Source organism: Perca fluviatilis, chromosome 10 (assembly GCF_010015445.1).
Source record: "Perca fluviatilis chromosome 10, GENO_Pfluv_1.0, whole genome shotgun sequence".
NCBI lineage: Eukaryota > Metazoa > Chordata > Actinopteri > Perciformes > Percidae > Perca > Perca fluviatilis.
The window spans coordinates 21,447,203-21,469,058 of record NC_053121.1 but is presented as its reverse complement, the minus strand read 5'-3'; the positions used below and the strand labels follow the sequence as shown (position 1 = coordinate 21,469,058).

Below are 21,856 nucleotides of genomic sequence, written 5' to 3'. Positions count from 1 at the left end.
GGCCGAGCCTGCCTCTGGTTAGAAAGAACAGGGAGGTGGGGGATGAAATTAGGTCAGGGAAGCCGTCCATACACGGATGTTATGTCGTGCATCGCCATACATTTTCTGTAGATTATCACTAAGTAAGTATGCTCTGAATGTAAGGTGTTGGGTTGTAGGAAGCCAGTCCCCATGCATGCAAGCTGAGTCATGTACAAACCGCTATCACAAGAAGCCAGGCACACACCAGCACTTGGTACAACGCACAGAAATCTTTTATTACATAACAGGCTTTTCTGGGTTGACACAGCCAGTGAGCGAGTGGCAGAAAAGACCATCAAGCATTTCAGCAGACGCATACAGACAGATCACACACAACAAAATCACACACAATTTATTCAAATTATGACGAAAAAAATAAGTCAGAAAATACTACTTAATTGGATATTTTTTAACAGAGCACAATTAGGTTTATGATCATGAATGGTCTTTTAGAGCCAAAAACAGCAAACAAAAACAAGCTTAATCATCTTCATGCATTTTTACGAAGTTCCTTTGAAATAATTTCCTGATAATAAATAAATATGACTCCTTCTATGCACCACCAGGGGGCGGTAGACTACAGTCGATCAGAGTGGTCCAAAATGATTATAAGTCACATGTTGAGCCATCTGGTTATGAACAGGCAGACTGAGAAAAATCTACACATTTATAACACATTTTCAAACACTGTATACAGCGAGAAAATAATTTAAATTCAAATGATTAATAAAAGGTTAAGTGCACAGGGATGTTATGTTTTTTTTTAAAATCTTTTTTGAATATAGGCTACTTTATTACATTTGAAAACATTCAAATATTGGTCAGGGTAAAACTGGGGAGCACCTCAGGAAACTTTGTTTGTCTCTTCCCTTTAAACAACACAGACAAAAAATATGACATTATTTCAACACAACGTGAAAGAACTGAATTCATAGTGTTAAAGGCCGATGCAGGTGTTTTACCTGTGTAAAACCTTTCATGAGAAGAAGCTGTAGATATAGGAGAACACAACGATTCCAATGATGGAACAGCACAATGTAATCATCATCTTTTTCTGTAGATTTAATAAAAGAAAATAGGAGTCAGAAGGCAGCAGTCACTGGAATTAGGCTTTACAATTATTCACATTAAAAGGACACTGGCGTGAGGAAATGATTGATAAAAAGGAGAACAAAGGGTCACAAGAGATTAGGGTGTGTGTGTGTGTGTGTATAAAGAGAGAGGAAAGGTGAAAAACTTACCTCCTCTTTGACACTTGTCTTTAAAAACTGTACTTTGCAACACAGTGGTTAACATGCTGTATCAAAAATCTGCTGACAACAGCTACTACCATCCCATAAAAAACATTTACACTGCTCCTCCATAACACGGTCATCAAAAAGTTAAAAAATTCAGTTACACATTTACCTTCTGTCACTCACAAAGGAACCAAGTCATTAAAAAACATAAAATCTTTAATTTTTAATAAAATCTGTGACGTCTTAATTTAAAACAGTGTACAACAGCTTCAGCGTTCTCCTCCTTCTCTTATTGTAGCCCATACTGATGGCTAAAGTGGTGTGAAGAAAAAGGCTTGGATAGAAACATTAGCATTGAACAGTCAAGGGCAGAAGAAGCCACAAGAGCAGACGGTGTGTTCAAAAGACCAAGCTGGGGAGGGCTCTCACTTTCAAGTGCTCACTGCACAACCAGAATCAAAAGGAACCATTCAGGCTCTGGTCTAACAGAAACAAAGACTTCCCTCAGTGATAGCGGCCCTCATAATGCACAGGACATTTTTACAAATTACGTCTTTGCACTACAAAACCCCTACATGTGTTCAATACCGGTCTCTTTAATTAGTGGAAATAGTGTATGTATGTGTGTAGTGTATGCACAGCTGAATTCACCTGCTTTAATTGCCATATTAAAGCCTCTGGGTGACATGTGCACTGTGGTTCAATAAACTGTGTGACATATTCCCTCTTCCAAGAAAAAATGACCTACTGAAATGATGGTTACCAACCAGTTAAAGCCAATTTATTAGTCACACATAGCTACATGAAAAACTAATGCAGTCTAATAGAACAGCCCTGCAATTAATCCTTTCTGCATTTGTTTTGGTTAATTGACATATGTAACATAACATTTGATTTTGTCAGGGCTAGATAAAGTATTTACTGATTTTTCATCATTGCGTTATCATGTACAGTTTTGTTGAAACTGCTTTAGATATGTGCTTTACGGTTTCTTTGGAGGTTGAACTCGGTACCAACGACATATGTTGGTTTACAACAAACCTATCTCTAAAGCTCTTTAAACAAAACATTTACATTGTTACCTTCATGACAATAGGATTTATTGCAGGGCTGGTGTATTAGAATGCATTGGTTTCATATATTTGTGCCTAATAAACTAGCAAATGAAGTGTAAAGTTGACTGAAATTCTTTTTACTGACTTGTATAAAAAATATGCCAGGAAATGCATATCACACCAGTAAGGAGCCAGCAGTCTGGAAGGCCTTACTGTAAGTTAGAGTGTCCACTTACACTATATCCTTATGTTGCAACGTCATCAAAACATATAATAAATAGAATACTTTTACTTACTTATTAGACTATTCTGGCACTGAAATTGAAATAGTCTTACTACCTGACTCTCTTTGGCAATAAAACATTTTAAAAGGGGAGGCAATCATGTCTATAAATAATATGTAGAAGGTCAAGATGGCTAACATTGTTACAAACTTAGCAGAAATACAAAACACATGAGGAATTTCTCAAAGTGTTTGGATAATCTTAAAGCAATGAATGCATGTTTATCATATATTGTTTGCATATCTTAGCTCCACCTGTCCATGAAATGTGTTTCTGTAAGCACCATCCTTCATATTTAAAATAAGAACCACTGGGCTTTACAAACTATAGAGTCATAAGTGAGCACACCCATCCTCTTCAAGTTAAAGAACCGAGCCATACTGAATGCTAGATATATCGACTACACACAAAATAATAATTATATTATTCACATGATCATCTGATCTTAATTACAGAAATAGACATATTTTGAAATGTGAAAGTGATGGAACACCTCCTAAAACCAACAAAATCCCAATACAGTGAACATACAATAGCTCGCTTTTCAATCACAAAATGTGTCAAGGCTCATAAAGGCAAGAATTAATGATAAGGGAGATGATGTGCTTCTACAAGGCTTCACAAGGGTCCCACTTCCTGGACATTAAAATCAGTTTAAGATGACAAACAATTCCAGGCTGATTCTTTGGCATTGTATGTTGGACAGTGAAAGGTTTAGTGACATTATGATCGGTTATTTTTCAATTCTCTTTTCCCCTCCGCAGAGATACAACAGGTATTGTACCTCATGTCAGCTTCAGTTTCATTTCCTCATTTGCAGCACAACATCCTCAAACTGTCCAAGCCACCCAAGGGAGTCAAAAATATCCTTACAGACCAGGAAAGGACAGATCTGATTGGACAAAAGTTTTCTTGTTGTACATCTGCGGGTTAAATATGATCATATCCATATGGAGTGATCAGAATAATTTTTTTGCTGAAGGAGGATATGATGGAGTGGATGATGAATAAACTGATAATGCTGGCAGTCCTGTTATAGTGTCTGGGTGAGGATGATGATGAGGAGGATGAGAACAACGACAGTACAGACTACACCGATTATGATCATCTTCTACAGAGAGGGAGACACATAGAGAGAATAGTGTTAATGATGGGGAACAAGAGCATTGAAAGGAGCCCACAGACCAAACACCAGCTGAAACTGTAACATACTTCTAGCATTGCTTTGTTTGTTCAGCATTAACCAGAAGCAAGTGCTGCAGAATAGGAGAAAAACACACACCCAAGAACTTCAAATACACACAAACACACCTCGAGCAAGCCCTGTGAACGCACACGCACACACGCGCACACACACACACGGAAAAGAGCGTGCAAACCCTTTTACAAAGCATGCTTCATAACCACCCATTGAGGTACTACAGAGCTTATTTGCTTTGAGTTACTCACCCTTAGCTCTCCTCTTAGTCAAATAGCTCATCAGCTTCCCTTCAATCCCACTGACAACCCGATTATGAGAGCTAGAATGGCCAGCAAAATGAGCACAACCACCACTATTATCACCATTTTCTGTTGGGAACAACCAAGTACATACAGCTCCATCAGGACCAGTCTCAGTGGGAAACAACAATAAGTACTGTATATGCTTCATTTGTGCAACTATGCAATCTACTACTGTAAGTCGTATACAGTCCTTCCAGAAAAACAGAGTTTTTTTGTGATTGTTGCGGGCAAAAATCCTTGATTATGCGGCACGTTTTCTTAAAAAATGCGATGGAATATGCGGGATATTTATGCAATTTTATGTGATGAAATTGCGGGAACTTGCAAAAAATGCGGGAACTTGCAAAAAATGCGGTTTGATGAAAAAGAGAAGAAAAAGTGATTCCCCCAACCCCCTGCTTTTTTTAAAACTTAATTTCCAAAAATAGTTTACAGATATTCAGTCATTGCAATAAGTAAACAAATACGATACAAAAATCTATACAAATAATATAATATTAAAGTAAAAATAAAAGTAATAGTCTAAACAGAGGGAAATAAAAGATACAAAAGAGACAGACTTTCAAAAATCGTTAAAAATATAGACAGCAGGAGCACTTAAACACAGAAATTTGAGTAGACATCAGATATTAAGATAGCTTTCTTATTGGATACCAACTTAAGAGACTCAAAAGTACATGTCAAATTCAACCTCCAACACCTGCTTTTCGATGATGTTCACGTCGCGTAATTAAATCACTTCATAACGTTCCCATGGCAACAGGGGAAAATGGGTACTCTTGTGTGAAGTAAACGCAACATTTTTTCAACTTTTTTGCAACGAAAATGCAGAGATTATGAAATCATACAAGCACCGCATATTTTGTGCGGAAATCGGCAATTTATGTGGCGAAAGTGTTTGTGTACTAGTTTTGAATGAGGGAATATGTACAGTGTATGGCAACAATGGCTGTATCAAATTTCATAAATTCTCCTTGTAGCTTGGTTACAGCACAAACTCAGTGCACCAATCTTGGTAAAGTCTAAACCAGTTAAACCAGTTTTGTCTTGGTGTAACAGTGTTGATTTTATGTTAACCAATGTTTTCACACACATGCTTTAACAGCTTAATCTAATGAACAATATCTTCAAACAGGCAAAACCGAAGAATAATGCAGTAGCAATGAACCAACTGTAAACAAAGAGAAAAATAAGGTTAAAGGTGAAGAGAAAGACAAGAGAGAGAAGAGTGTCGAAGCTGTCAGCGTTTGGTGTGTGTGTGTGTGTGTGTGTGTGTGTGTGTGTGTGTGTGTGTGTGTGTGTGTGTGTGTGTGTGTGTGTGTGTGTGTGTGTGTGTGTGTGTGTGTGTGTGTGTGTGTGGTCTTGGTTTTCAAAGCACAGGGATCCACATGTCCACAGGGTGGTTGAGGTTCAGGAACAGAGCAGGTAGGAGGGTTATGAGTCATCACAAGTCATCACAGTCAGGATTAAGGTGAAGATCAGGGTCTTGATGGTGGGGATGGTCTACATGTTGTCAGGCAAGTTTCCCAAAAGCATCTCTGTGATAAAGAGGAATTCCAGTTCTTTCCATATTTCATAATATAACTGAACTTTAAGACAGATAACAGTATGTTAGATACTGGTGTCATTATGAAAAGCGATCCAGGAAGCACAGTTGAGTAACAGATTCATGAGTTTGAAGGGTTATCATATGCTAAAATACTGCACAGCAGAACAATAATAATAATCATTTAATCTTTTGTTAAGGTAAACCTTAGAAATACAGCATTATTATTACAAAGTAATGCACCAGGAACATGTGCTTGCTTGTATTTGATTCGCCGACACTGTGCCTAACAAATTATCGCCACATTGCGTTGCTGCAAAAGTTGAGCAAGGCCAACCCTGCGATTTTGCTTATCTGTGCAAAAATCATTGAGGGTAGCTGTAATGTTTCATGCTGTGTTGTTTGTTCTATGTCGGGAACCATTGTTGACATGTGTATGATCTAAGATCGTGCAGTCTCATGTGTCGATGTAGCCTGAGCAATAACCATTAACCACTGCTCAACACTGTCAGGAAGCATCTTTGACATCCCAGGTGCATATTCGGATTGGCTCAAGTTGATCAGAATAACATGGATTAAAGCGCCCATATTATACTCATTTTCAGGTTCATAATTGTATTTTAAGGTTGTACCAGAATAGGTTTACATGGTTTAATTTTCAAAAAACACCATATTTTTGTTGTACTGCACAGCTCTCTCTCACTGCTGTAGATCCTCTTTTCACCTGGTGTCTGTTTTAGCTACAGAGTGAGACCTCTTTTCTTCTTCTGTACTATCTTTGATTGCACTCGCACATGCTCAGTAGCTCAGATGTAGATCATGTCAGCTAGCTAGCTCCATAGAAGTAAAAGACTGTTTCTCCAACTTCAGCCAGTTACAAGGCAGGATTAGCTGGGAGACTTCTAAATGAGGGCGCACATGTAAGTAGTTCTTTTGTAGATTATGGTGAACTTGTGTGTGTTGTAGCAGTGCTTTGCTATTGAGAACGAGGTACCATGCTAGTGTTAGCATTAGCGTTAGCATGCTAATGCTAACGCTACAAGCTAACGGTTGCGGTTAGCCAGCTCATTTCGGACTGTGACGTCACAGTCCGAGCCGATTTTGAACAGCTCACTAGGAGACTGAAGGCAGGACACATTCAGAAACCGTATCTCACTCAAAACAGCATGGATGGATTTTTTTCAAAGTTTGTATGTGTGGAAGCACCAGAGACACAAAAGAACACCCCAAATCCCAGAAAAAGTGATTTTTTCATAATATGGGCACTTTAAGTCACCTAATCATATTCTAACACATGGCCAGGCTTGTGAACTCTGACTACATCTTTGTCCTGTGGCACCAAATTTTGTCCATTTCATTTTTCCTATTTCTCTCTTATTTGTACTGCTTGTAAAGCAAAAAAACAACAACCTTGTATTTAAATTTGAATAGCATTGATCTCAGGGTCATCGCTCCTCTATTGTAAATGATAAAATAAAACTATTTCCGTTGCTTTTGGGAAACCTGACTGCTCCTTCTCCAGACTGTGGTCACTCACACGACGAGCTTCTTGCTGAAACTTTGCAGCTTTTTTAGTGTCTGCTACGGCCCGCTCCACAAAGCCCACTGACTGGTCCATGTTGCTCTCAATCCTGTCAATCATTCCACCCTAACATGGGGCCACAACGTCAGAGGTGCCGAAAAGCAACAAAAGAAGTTAAACAACGAGAGAGAGAGAGAGAGAGAGAGAAAGAGAGAGAGAGAGAGAGAGAGAGAGAGAGAGAGAGAGAGAGAGAGAGAAACAAAAAGTGAAGCACAAAATGCAGCAGTTGTTTGTGATTGCTGATGTGTCTGCAGGGCGAGGGAGTACAATCTGTATGCACATTGTGTGGTTTAAATGTGTCAAAGTGTGTCCAGAAAGTAGGCAGAAAAAAGGAAGTTGTCACAAGCAGACTGATGCAGCAGTTGGCTGAATTACATTACCTTGCGTGCTTTGGTCTGATGCCTTACAGCTTTTTTGGTCTGTTCCTTAGCCACTGTTATGTGGTCCACTGACTTGGATACATTCTGCTCTATGTTGTCAACTATGTCACCCTGAAAAACACACAACAATCAATAAGATACAGAGCAACCATTGGTTTAAATACACAGTAATGCATCGGGTTTCAGCTTCAATGATGACTCCATGAGTTTTGTTTTGAATGTCAGGGAGAAGCATTCATATTTATGTTAACGCTGAAATTTATTTTGGAACAACAAACCTCTTCAAAACTAAAAGCTGGAAATAAAAAAGGTTAAGAAAACAAAGAGTTTCGTGGGAAAATCACACAATACAAACAGCAGAAGCGTGGCCCTTACCTCAAACAAGCCTTTCCCTCAGAAAGCATGGTTTAAGCAGTAAGAAATATGTGGTTAGACTTATGTAAGCATACACACACAGTGACTGACTAATCAACAATATGTGTTTGTATACATTCTAGTGTGAAGTCTGCTCTCATGTCTATAATGATGCTTTATTTGTACATTTTACAATTGGGTGATGAGATGGAGGTGGCAGTGGCAGAAGAGAGTAAAGAGAGGAGTAAGGAAGGCATGGAGCTGAAAAAGAGGAAACAGATGCAGACACAGTGGAGACAGGAAGAGAGATAAACAGGAGACAAAGTCAGGATTGAACACAAAACCATGGGAAAAGGTTCAGAATGAGTGAACGAATGAATGAAATAGATGCGAAGTTCCTAAAGTAATTGACGGGTGGACGAAATGATGGGAAAGTGGAGGAGTGTACCTGGCTCTCCACCAGCATTGCAATGTCTACAAACATATCATGCAGCTCCTTGATGCTACTTTCCAGACGGACAATGTCTTTGTGTCTGGCTTCAATCTCACTCAGGGCTTGTTTAGAGACCCCAGCATCCACAATCTGTGGAGAGGAGAGGGTTATTGTTACTACTTAGGACCAGTTCAGACAACATGCACACACAAAAAAGTCTTGATGAAGATACAGTATGTCCCTGTGTCACATTTAATTTTTCATCTTCATTTCCTTTACATGTGGCTGATAGAGATTGGCTATCATCTGGTTAAGTTTGCAGTGAAGAATGTGAAAGAAGTGAAAATGAGTGCATCTCACAGTGATGCAGAGAAATATAAAAAATCTTCTCAAAAACTTAAAATACATTAAAAGGAAAGGACAGTTCATTTTATAAAACCTGGCTACCAGTGTAAGCATAAGAAGAAGTTTAGATATATTGGGGGTGGCTGTGGCTCAGTAGGTAGAATCCAATAATTGCACGGTCAGTGGTTCAATTCCTGGCTCCGAACTCTTAGAGCACTTGGAATAAAAGCGCTACAGTACATTTACTGTATACAAAAGGGCTACACCAACCTTCCAGTGGTAACCCACCTCAGACAACTAATGAAATGTTTAAATGTGTTTTTAATCATAACTGATTAATGCTGTATCACTGTGCTGAGTTACCCTTTCTATTTACATCATGGTCAGGTTTGCTCAGGTTCTAAAGGCATGCGAGACATTAGGTTGTTATCAAAAGTTGAGTCGTATATCCTTGTGTAAGAAATTCTTCCCAAACTATACTAGAAACATTCACCTTCTCAGCTGTTTCAAGCAGCTAAAAATAATGCATGCACACACACACACACACACACACACACACACACACACACACACACACACACACACACACACACACACACACACACACACACACACACACACACACACACACACACACACACACACACACACACACACACACACACACACACACACACACACACACACACACACACACACACACACACACACACACACACACACTTACCCCTGCAGTAAACACAGCAGCATTGCCACTCTCCAACATCTCCTCCAGTTCCTCATCTGTTGTTGCTTTTCCAGCTGGACAGAAAAAGGAAAGGACAGAAAAGGAAAAAGTTAACCACAAAGAACATTGTGGAACCATCATATGACTTTATGGCCGTCACTCACTGATCTCTAGTTGTCTCTGAATACGTCCTTTACTCCTCTCCCTGAAGTCCACCTGGGCTTCATTATACTTTGTCATTACCTCCACAAACTTCCTGGACAGCACTGCATGCTGGGAGACAACAGGGGGAAAAGTGAGTTAGTACAGAAGTAATCTTGGTGGATGTAATGGCAATTTGTCTCAAATCAGACATAAGATGCATATTTGACAAATGAAAAGCTATTATTTTTTTCAATGTCAAAGAGAAACAAACTTTTGCTCATGTTAAAAATAATAACTAGAAGCGCACTCTGAGAGCACAGACATCTGCCAAGCATGCCCTACCTCGCAATGTTAATGCAGTGTAAATTTTCCCAGTCGGGAACTCATTTTTCCAATTATTCCGACACCATATGAATGCAGCCTAAACGCCATATCACCCAATGTTAACGAAAGTGAAAAATAAGTTGTGTGTCTGCCCTGTGTTTCGGATCCGCTCCAAAATGTAAAGGGTTCTTCCTTGGCCCATGCTACACCCTTTCACCTAGTTTTATGAAAATTGGGCCAGTAGTTCTTCTGTAATCCTGCTGACAGAAAAACAAACCAACAAAAAAACAAATGGACAAACTGAACCGAAAACATAACCTCCTTGGAGACGGTAATAAGAATAAGTAAAATGTTTAAAATTTGCTGTTGCTGTTTTAAAAGCTCTATTCTGAATTTTAATTTTGAAATATTACATACATGTAGACCTTGAGTTTTTTCTTCTCTTCCCCTTGTGTTAAATTTTTTCTGAATATATTGTAGATTTTTAGTATTCATTTAGTGCTTTGGCAGTGATGTATCCATATATGGTCATGCAAATGCATGTAAGCCTGTTGAATTTGAATTTTAGAAGAAAAACTTCAGCTGGACATTATTTACCTGTGATTTACGTATTCGCATGTCAGCCGACACCCTCTCCTGCTCCTCTGCCTCCAGATTCCTCTCAATGGCTGGGAAGCAATCCAAACTACTGATTTATGATTCAGCTTAAAATCAACTTCACATCAATTTCTCAACAACATTGACATTGACTTGTGGTGTGTGTGTGTGTGTGTGTGTGTGTGTGTGTGTGTGTGTGTGTGTGTGTGTGTGTGTGTGTGTGTGTGTGTGTGCGCTCACTCTTGAGTTTGTTTCTTGCATTGTTGGCCATCTTCTTTATGTCATTGGTGATTGCCTCCAAATCATCCTGTGTTTCTAGAAAATGAAGAGACGTGGCAATAAACAGCTTTGAGTGTGAGCAATGGGGTTAGAGAAACACACTTATTGCAAGTACAAATTGATGCAAAAACTGATAATGTTTTCAAATCAAGATAAATAAATTATGCTAGGCAAAGTCAATTTTCTGAATTTTCAAACTAGTGCAGCTAAAAAATTGACATTTGTATTAATGTTGCTTAGAAAAATTACTTAATGACTGGGTACAACTATATAGCATACTGACTCAAATTATAGTGAAAAATGGCTTTTTTTAGTTCCTCTTAACAAAAGTCTTTTTAAATTCAATTTGTAAATAAGGTTAGGAGAGAAAAATACCCTTAATACGACTCTAAGTAAGTGGGCTAAAGTGAATACAATAGCAGAAGAAAGAAAAAAGGAGCAGGTACAGGAAGAAGCTAGTATCTCACTCTGATCTGATGTGGGAGCAGACAGGATGACCGAGAAAAGCTTTTTGACTTCCGCCACGTTCTCATCAATTTTATCAATACTGCTCCTGATGTCCTCAATCTGAAACAAACAAACAAACACACACACACACCATTAATCAAATGTATGGAAATGACAAATGAAGTACAACCCCCAAATACTGACATTAACACTGACCTGACAGAAGAATTCGTCCATGAAGGCTGCGTTGTCCATAGCAATCTCCACCTCGTCATCATCTTGATCACATGTCTAACAGAATAAAAGTAAAAGCTGTATCAGACTAGTACTATGTGTTTTCAGCTGGCCAGAGATAATGTGTGAAGGGTATTACACGCTTGGCTAAAGCTCAAAAGTATAACACTGCTGGATTAAAGGTAAATTCTGATGTTCATTGTGTTCCCCAGGGTAAAAACATAAAAGCAGGCACCTCTGTACCACTACTTTTTATTCATTCTTCTATTTATTTTAATTCTACTTAAAAAGGTCCTATGGCATGAAAATTTCACTTTGAAGTTTTTTAACATTAATATGCATTCCCCCAGCCTGCCTATGGTGCCCCAGTGGCTAGAAATGGCGATAGGTGTAAACCGAGCCCTGGGTATCCTGCTCTGCCTTTGAGAAACTGAAATCTCAGATGGGCCGATCTGGAATATATATATATAAAAATAAAGGAAGGAATCTCTGTCTGTGAGTGTGTCTGTCAAATATCTGGAGAATCATTTATCCGATCTACTTCACACTCGGAGGGTGTATTGCCAGGCACCCCTTGACGCGTCATCTCAAATTTTTTAATATAACCTTGTGTTTCTTTTAATTCTTGTTTTAATGCCTTTTTAGGTTGTATGCAAAGCACATAAATGCACAATATGTAATTTTCTGTCGCTAGGGGTCTCAATCAAAACAATAACAAAAGATGAAGTTTGGTGATCCAGACGTCTGATGACTGGAATCCTTCATCCGGTTAGAATATAAAAACAACATCTTAAAAATATGGCCTAAAACTGGGTAAAAGTCAATATATGGCAGACAACTACAACGCTGACACATAGTCAAAGGATATGACGCCACTGACAGGCGACAAAATTATACAGACCATTAACTTGAATAAAATTACAGATTTCTCTGGGTTTGAACATTGTTGAAAAATATTTGGGATATTGCAAGTACACAACAAAATATCTAAACATCGACCTAGTCGTTTTTAGACATTTTAATGCGGTAAAGTTACATATTACAACTTTAAATCGCATGGTTGTCTACAAACAACTTGCCTTGCCTTTAGAGACAAATTAAAAATAAAAACACATTTTTTACTTTCAGTGCTGTTTAGCCGGTATAAATATGCCGAATAAATGCACCTTATGTTGTTAACAATTACACAGACATCCTGTTAAACAAACTAACCTCAGGCCAAAACATGACCCAAACCATCTCTGTTTGAATCTCATTCACAGCCCTGTCTGTGTCCATCAGACAGCCTGTGTTCTTGATGGTTTCTGTGTCATTTGATGCTTTGGGAACGCCCTATTTCCATTATAAGGCTAGGTATCAATTCAAGTTTTAATACTGGTGCTAATACAAAACCTGAGTTTCGGTATTGGAGATATATAAAAAAAAAAAATGTTTAATTACAGTGTGCACGTGTGTGTGTGTGTATAGTTGCACTGTCTTGCTTGTTTTTGTTGATTGTCTTGTAGTGTATTATTATTGCCATTCATGCATTGTTTTAATGTAAATGTGGTATTTTGTTTTATGTGAAGCACTTACATGTAAAAAAGGTGCTATATAAATAAAATTGACATGACATTGAATGTTAACCCGTTTAATGATTATTTTTGTACCTGTTTTTTAATGATTATTTTTGTATATGTATGTATGTATGTATGTATGTATGTATGTATGTATGTATGTATTTTTTTATAAAAAGGAAGGGATCGCTGTCTGTGAGTGCGTCTGTCAAATATCTGGAGAACCATTTATCCGATCAACTTCACACTCAGCGGGTGTATTGCTAGGCACCCCTTGACGCGTCATCTCAAATTTGGTGCAGCTTAGACTTGCGACACGTTCTGTATATTGATAAACTTTGAATAACTGCTGGTGCAGGGCTTCACGGGCTCTGTGGGCCAACTGACTCGAGCAGTTCTGTGGTTTTAACTTTGCTGTGTGGAAGCGGCCAGTCAAAATAATAAAAATAAATTGATGGAGTCAACAAATGAAGTTGACAAGAAGATAAAAGCAGGTCATGAACCACACGCAGGCCGCACAGTCTCGCTCAGCTGGTGTCTGTATTAGCAGAAGTCCATTAACAAAAACATAACAAGCATAACAACGCAGCTGTAATAAAAAAAATAAAAAAAATGAATACACCATATTTTCTGTATCAGTCCAAGCATCTCCTGTCATTCAGCGAACACATATATTCAGGTATTCACCCCTCTACTCACCAGATGAAACAAACTTGTGAACTTTAGAGGTGCTGGCAGATGTTATTACCTATGCACCGAGCCAGGAAAGCTGTTTCCCCCCGTTCCCAGTCTTTATGCTAAGCTATGCTAAGCTAAGCGGCTGTTGGCTGTGGCTTCATATTTACAGTACAGGCATGACAGTGGTATCAATCTTCTCATATCACTCTCAACAAGAATGAAAATAATTCCTGAAATCAACTATTCCTTTAATTCCGTCTCAGCATTGACCAAGAAATTTGCCTATATAAAAGACTTTAATTAGCTAAATTATTATTCTTCAAAATCAGGAAATTCTAGAATCAAAGAACATGAATAAGTCAAAGAACAAGTAAATAAAACTAAGAATCTGATCAAGCATTCAATGCCAACTTTTAATACTTGACAGTTTTTGATATTGTGCCATATGGATGCATTTCTGTGAGCACTCATAAATATTGTGCTCTTATACCCAGCCCCAAGTCTAAAAATCATAACCACAATTAATACGTTCAAAATTATCAACATTGTTATGATCATCTTACAATGGCGTTTTTATAGGCCAATACTTGTGACTGAATTCTGATATTTTGTGAAAATACTAGCCAAAAATACTAAGTAATTCTCCAGAAATGTATTTCTTGTCAGGGTGGAAAAAGCCATTTACTAATGAAATTGCTTCCTGGTTATCAGCTCAGCGTAATATTGGTCTGACCCTAAATCAGCCTACACCCAATAAATTACATCAGAAAGTTTCTCAACTGAAATCATATATGTCACAAGGTAGAGTCAGTAAACACAGGGCAGTGCCAGAGGTTGGTCGCAAAGAGCTCAGCACTGCTGGTGAATATTTACAGGGTGAACGACTAGGGCCGGGCTCCAGGAACTGACTTAAAGAAACCAAAGCTAAAAGTCACAGTGTAAACAGACATCACAGGGCCCTGCTGTGACGGTGTTAGGTGGAGGAAATAAGACTGAAACAATGAGTGGAAGGGGACAGTAAGCTCAAGTAAACTTTTAAATACTTCTGCATTTTACAGACAAATGTGTTTCCACTGAACACCTACCGAGTGTTGCTGTCTGACTAAACTCTTAACACATAGTAGGTTATGTTTTTTGTGTTGTAATACTTGACACTTGACTTTCCTGCAGAAAGTCCGCCTGGATCAAAGTCAAGGCATGGAAAATGTTAGCCAACACACCTGTCGACTTCCCTGCTCTCTCATATCACATATGACTCAGTTCAACCTCTAAACTAGTAATATGAATAGATATCAATATTACACTTCATTAACACTGAACTAAAATAATAACTCTGTAACTTCAATTATTCTTGAACTTTCGAAAGAAGTTACACTGTAGGCTACCCTGGTTTCTAAGTTACACAATGCCCAATACAATAATTATAAATGGAACTTGGAGCTAGAGCTGTAACAATTAGCCTAGTTGATTAATGGAGTAGTCAGTTGGCATCAAAATGTATCGCAATCTATTTTAATAATTGATTAATGGTGTAATTTCATTGCTGCAGCTTCTTAAATGGGATTTATTTTTCAGTTTTTCTTTATCATTTGATATTGAATGGTTTTTTTCCTGAGTTTTGGACGGTTGATCAAATAAAACAAGTAATACAACGCCTTGGGCTGTGGATTTCATTATGGCCGATTTTTACCATTTTATAAACAAAATGATTAATCAAGAAAAAAATATAAAGCAGATCAATCAATAATCAAAATAATTGCCAGTTGCAGTCCTACTTGGAACTTCCATTTAAGCAACAGCACATTGTTCTTTCTGTTGAAATGCTGGGTCTTTAAACTTCTACCCCCTCAAATAAAATTTGAATTGCAAATGTAGCCATTTGGTTCAGGCTGTTGTAACTAACAACAGTTGTGAACAGAGTTCCCTGGACACACGCACTGACACATTGCTTGTTTTTAGAACTCTTCCTGAGTTATTTATCAAATATACAGCTGTAGCCATCTGACCTTAACATTATGCTCCCTCACAAATCATTTCTGCAGCAGCGAGATAAGAACAAGCACTCACTTCCTTCCAGTGTCTCTCATTCAGCAAAAATAAGGGGAAAGGGTGGAACAGACAAAGGCCTCACACACATGCACTTGCTTCTATATAACAACAGTTTGATACTGACGGGAACACAGAAGTAATCACTTTATCCAAAACGTTTACAACATTTCTCATTAAACTCACTTTCTCGTCATATGACTGAACCTGGAGGCACCTATTACTGTTAGAGACTTGCTTTATAATTTTGGATCAAATGTTACTTATAATACATACACCTTTTATTGTTTCTCTCCACTACATGGGGGTTGCAGTAGCTCAGTCTGTAGAGAGTTGGGTTCAAGTCCCCATATGGACCGAAGTATGGTGGTGAACTGGTAGCTGGAGAGATGCCAGGTCACCCCCCCTTGAGCAAGGCACAGAACCCCAACTGCTCGGGGTGCCTGTATGTATGTATGTATGTATGTATGTATGTATGTATGTATGTATGTATGTATGTATGTATGTGTACTGAGCATGTGTGTGTAATTCAGGCCTGTGTGTAAGAACAACAGACTGAAAACATTGGAATTTCCCCTTGCGGGATTAATAAAATATACATTATAATTCTTATAGTTCTTTAATGCACAGTGCAAGCCTTCATGATGCAGTGTGAGATATCTATGTTTAAAAGCCATGTGTGTACTGTGAAGATCATTCACATCAACCAGTAATTTAAAGTATTTTCTGCAATACCCATCCATCAAATTAGATTTTTTTTGGTTACATGAACATTGTGTAATCATGGAATAAAAATAAGAAAAATAGAGCAAACGCTACACATCAGTGCATGAGCGATTGATACGTTAGGTTGGATGCTGTCTTGTTCCCTTTATTCAAATCACTTAATTACGCTTGTTCTGCATACAAAGCACCATATGTCATGTTGCATAACTCAGCTCAATAAGGCAATGACTAGATAAAGGTTTTACAATGAAGCAGACATAGTGGTCCTCTGCCTCTTGAACACAACAAACTGACTAGCTCTCCTAACACAGAGTTCCATTGGTTGGTTCAGTGTTGTACTGGTCTTTCTGGAAAGTCAGATCAAATGTGCAAAAGAGTAAAGAGTGAACAAATCAATGGCTATAACAATAAAGCACTAAAAACCACATGTACTGGCATGCACAAAAATTGAGCTCATCCTATCAGCCTCTGCACACTACGGCAAAATACACGTTGAGCATACATTCATACAAGCATAATAACTAAAATGAAAAAAAGCCTAAAGTGATCTGAATAATTTATTATCATGTACAAAACTATGCACACACAAAGCAGCAAGTTTGACTCCAGTCATTGCCACATTGAATGTCCAACCCTCCGTCGCTATCTTTCCTGTGACTGTCATCTTAAAGAAACTGGGAGGTGATTAAGTGTCAGACTTTGTCTCTGAGAATCATAAATGACGATACACTACTGGACAATACACTTTACCTTGAGGTTGAGAAATTAGAGAGCCAAGAAAGATAAAGATAAAGATAAAGTCTAAACTGAGCTCATATAGAATAAGAAAAATTTGAACACTTTTAGAGATGCGACAATTAGTCAAATAATCAATTAGTCGATGAACAGTGAAATAATCGGCAGCTATCTTGATACGTGAATATTTTTGGAGAGTTGGTCGGACAAAACAAGCAAGGCTTTAGTAAATTGTGATCATTACTTTCCAATGTCTTTTGGACATTTTATAGACCAACCTACAAATCCAGAACATGCTCTGCAGATTTATCAATCAATAATAAAAATAATTCTTAGTTGAAGCCCAATGCACTAGATTTCCCCATGGGGTGATTTAGAAAATGAGCCACTAAGCACAACAGCAGCAGGACAGAGACCTGGGGTCAGATTTACAGCAGCATGGTGACAGAATCCAAAATACTCCATCAGGACTTGTGTTAATGCAACGCTAAAATCTGACAAGGGATTTAAAAACTCCACGTGTCACAGAAGCAGCCATTTAAGTTCAGTCACAGTTTCCCCCCCCCATTCATTGTGCTGCTAGCTGAGCCAGGTAGGGAAGCAATGTAACAACAGTAGCCCACCGGGCCTGTAGGCCAGTGTGAGGAAACACTGCACACAGAACTGAAGAGGATATGGCTTTGACTAAGAGCACATATTTATAAAATACCATGAGGGAAATACAGAAAACTGCTGTCAAGTGAACGTCGGCCTTCAAATAAATATATGAAAATATGGCTACAGTATCAATTCATGTTATTGTTTTTTTAAATGGTCTGAGCAAGCTCTACAATAAAGGATTTGTAATGTTGTATGTCCTTCCTCCTTGTTATTATTTTTTCTTATATTTTAGAGTGCCTGGATTGCCTGGTGGTTTATCCTGTGTCTTCCCCAATTGACTAAGAGCACACAGTTTTGATCTACGGATGAATACACAGAGCAACCAGTCATCTTGTTTTCCTTTAACCGATTCAAAGCCTTGTAACACCACGCAGTATAAGCTATCACATGTGACCATAGCTCCAGGTGAAACTACAATTCAGCGTTTCTCCTGTTTTCACACACACACACACAACACACACACAACACACACACACACACACACACAACACACAACACACACACACAACACACACACACACACACGATTACTGCCAGCAAGTTACACATTAGATAGGAAACTCAAGGAGGAAAATAAAGGCGGTGAGTGAATGGGGATAAAGAAGAAAGCTAAAGAAACAGAGGAGTTACAGGTGTTACCGTCAACCTTCCGACAAATGACAGGCCCACTTCACTTGCTATCTGTAGGCTACTTCCTTTCCCTGAAAAGAAGCCAGCTGTGTGAGATTACAGACGCCTGGGGGATACCGCACGTTAAACACAGCAAATATTTGGCCAGCAGTTACAGGTAGCTATGACAACACATCCCGACTTGGGTTACAACTGGATCAAGGCCTCATCCCCATGGCCAGCAATTGTATTCACTCAATTTTGAATAGGGAAAATATAAATACAATGGATGGTTGCTGCTGTAAAAGATTTGTAATCTGGCCGTGATGGCTAAATACAAAAAGGTATAGGAGGATTGTGGTTGAATCTATCCCATTTGTAGATCCTGTATCAAGTTTAAAACTCTCTTATTTGACTATAATTAATATGTTTAATATGTTAACATGACTGCAAGTGACACATGTTCCACTGTTATTGTTGATTAACCATTTTATAAAAATCCATCCAAATTTCCCACAGTGCAAGGTGACATCTTGAAATTTCTTGTTTTTGTCTCGCAAGCAGCCCCAAACCCAACGATTTTTAATTGACATGGATATAAAACAGAGAAAAGCAGCGAATCATCACATTTGAGACGATGGGACCAGAGTATTTTGACAAGTTTTGCATGATCAATTACTTCAACGATGAATCGGTTATCAACATCATAGTCACATAATTTTCGAATTAATTGAATAATCGACTAATCTTATCATCTTTTATAGCAACTGTCAATGTCAATGGAAGCAGAATGATTCATGTGTAGACTGCCCAATGCTAAGGCAGAGTATATGGTGTAGCCTATATAACACACACAGGTCTTCATCATATTTAAGAGAGCACCAATTTAAATATACACCTATTAAAATAACATCTGGCGATACAGTTCAACTTATAACAATGACAATATATAATGAATACGGCTTGGCTTCTACAATACATCTCTGACACTTAATTGTCACACCATACAACCAAAAAATAAATAAATAAAAATCCAGTAGGACTAAATCACCTTCACCTAACATCCCTATATTAACTCACTTTCCAACCTGCAGTGTTATTACTTCCATCATATGAGTAATATCATCACGGTCATCAACATGGTAGGCTACGGTATTGGGTTAAATGACTGTGTCAAGTGTTCAAGATAAAGTGGAAATAGTAAAAAATAAAATGTGTTTAATCTTAACCTCTCATTTCTTCCTAGAAGAAACGTTTCCAGAGGGCCATTAAAGTGTACAGAGAGAGGCTACTGGAGACAGAAAAAGACATTGTAAGAAACGGTAACATTTCCTGGACACTACTTACCGCTTTAAGTTGCTCCAATCGGTCCTTCATGTTTTACACAGTTAATTTAACACCTTTAAACCAAATAGATTAGCACAATATTGTTTTAAATGGTTCAAAAACTAGTCCCAATCTCGGAATTCCTCAACCAGCTGGCAAACTAGATGTCCGAAAGAAACCCACCGCCGCCAGTAAGAAAAAACAATTAAAGTCCCGAAAAGTCTTGACAGAGATGTGTCTGAGAACACGACCTTTCTGAAAAGAGGAGTCTTTCCGTCGTTTTTCCATACAATATGGCTGCTGGGTTTAAAGCCAGTGTTTTTTCTTTGCTAAATCTCCTCGCCCAGGGGATTAAAACAACAGTTGTGTAGAGCTGTATAATCTGTCTCTCCGTGTAATCATTCTAAAACGCACTTTTCTGGCTCACGCATGCGCAGACAAGCCCATGTCCTCTGAGATGAAGCCACGCCCTGAGCCACCTGCATCAGTGCTGCATTCAGGTGTTACTGGGATGATACCAACTTTAACTACTTCACTGATTAAAACAACGTAAACATCGACTTGCCCAGGGAAAACAGATGAACATGCCCCATTAAATCTGGCACATTGACAGATGAATGCAATGTACACTGTCCCTGATTTGAAAATTGGATCTTCAAAAATGATCTTGGGGTGCACATTACTACTACTCTTCTCTTTTACTGTTTTTTTTTAATTCATGAAAATATAACAATAAAAACAACAGTCATACAAAACAGACGTAAAAGCAAGAGAGACGTTGTAGATTTAATAGATTAAATACTAATAGATTAGTTTTAATTGAATTAAACATCAACTACACCATCATGTTATCGCTTTAAACTCAGCCAAACAGAGTTTTTACAAATTTGAGCAAACTCATGATGATAATGGGTCAGATAAGAGAAAATAATTGAACTATATATATATATATATATATATATATATATATATATATATATATATATATATATATTTTAATAGAAAACGTAGGCAAACTAAGTTGTGTGCAACCCAAATGCACGTTTTATTTGAGCCTAAAGGGGTTGGTATCCTTTTAGATATATGTATACCTCTTTGCTATAGTGAGGGGGGCCTTGTTCACATCCATAAACGTCCATAAAGTAACGTTTCATTACAGCTTGTGACTGAGTGGGAACTGGCTGCTGTTTCTTTTCCAGTTATAATTGGTTAAAAAGATTGTAAGTCTAATGAAATTTTGGAACACTTGGTGCAATATCGAGGATGTATGACATAGCTGTATTCTAACCCTGATGCGTGTAGTAACCGCTGGGCAGAAGGCACACTTCACAATGAATGTGCAGAGTAAAACTATTACATAATCCTGTTGAGATCGTCCACCCAGCTATGAATGAAAGAACATGACTGACACCTGGTGGCCATCAATGTGCTATGCAGGTTACAATAACAGTCCCTTTTATGATTGAAAATACCTTTTAAAATCTTTTCATATGGTGATATATTAAAACTCCAGTTACACCGCCCCCACCTCCTCCCTGTCTTCTCCAATCTCCAGCCAACAGCGGCACATAGCAGACTACATGTCAGCTTCATTGTATGCATCCAGACCCACCTAGTAATTACATACAGCAATACTATAAAAGCTTTTGTTACTTTGTGATGAGTGCATTCATAATTTTATTCAGGAATAGGCACTGTCTATATAGTAAAAAAATAATCTTAAACTAAATTTAGTTGCACACCAAATACAACGGACTAGAATTTGTTAGGGTTGGGCAATATATGATAAATACATTTGTCTACCATCAGGTATATTCCTCACTTTTAATTTAATATCCAATAATAGAACTGCAGCCCATTGTTGGCAATGTTGCAAATCAAGGACTACTGTAGGGCAATAGGCCTTTTTGACAGAAGACATTTACAATAGGGAAATCACCAGTGTAAATGATTGAAATTAAGAACTGCAATTACTCAGAAATTAGTTCAGGCTATCTATCTATCTATCTATCTATATATATATATAT

At 38.0% G+C, this 21,856-nt stretch overlaps 1 protein-coding gene across 10 annotated transcripts; it reads right to left on the bottom strand.

The window, feature by feature from the left end:
* Positions 1–231: 231 nt before the first annotated feature.
* On the bottom strand, positions 232–20,259 carry stx3a (syntaxin 3A). Of its 10 annotated transcripts, none has more exons than XM_039814469.1 (12): positions 19,851–20,259; positions 11,476–11,550; positions 11,280–11,379; positions 10,774–10,848; positions 10,534–10,604; positions 9,633–9,741; positions 9,469–9,542; positions 8,412–8,546; positions 7,610–7,720; positions 7,185–7,295; positions 4,048–4,167; positions 232–3,709 (listed from the first exon to the last, which is right to left on the bottom strand). In XM_039814469.1, the coding sequence occupies exons 1-11, from the start codon at positions 19,878–19,880 to the stop codon at positions 4,078–4,080; spliced, it is 981 nt and encodes a 326-aa protein (XP_039670403.1). In that variant the 5' UTR covers positions 19,881–20,259; the 3' UTR covers positions 232–3,709; positions 4,048–4,077. The 10 variants fall into 10 exon arrangements, 9 of the variants coding, with proteins under 9 accessions (XP_039670403.1, XP_039670406.1, XP_039670402.1 ...); XM_039814472.1 differs by lacking the exon at positions 4,048–4,167 and having other exon boundaries at positions 232–890; positions 984–1,075; positions 19,851–20,258; XM_039814468.1 differs by having other exon boundaries at positions 232–4,167.
* Positions 20,260–21,856: the final 1,597 nt, after the last annotated feature.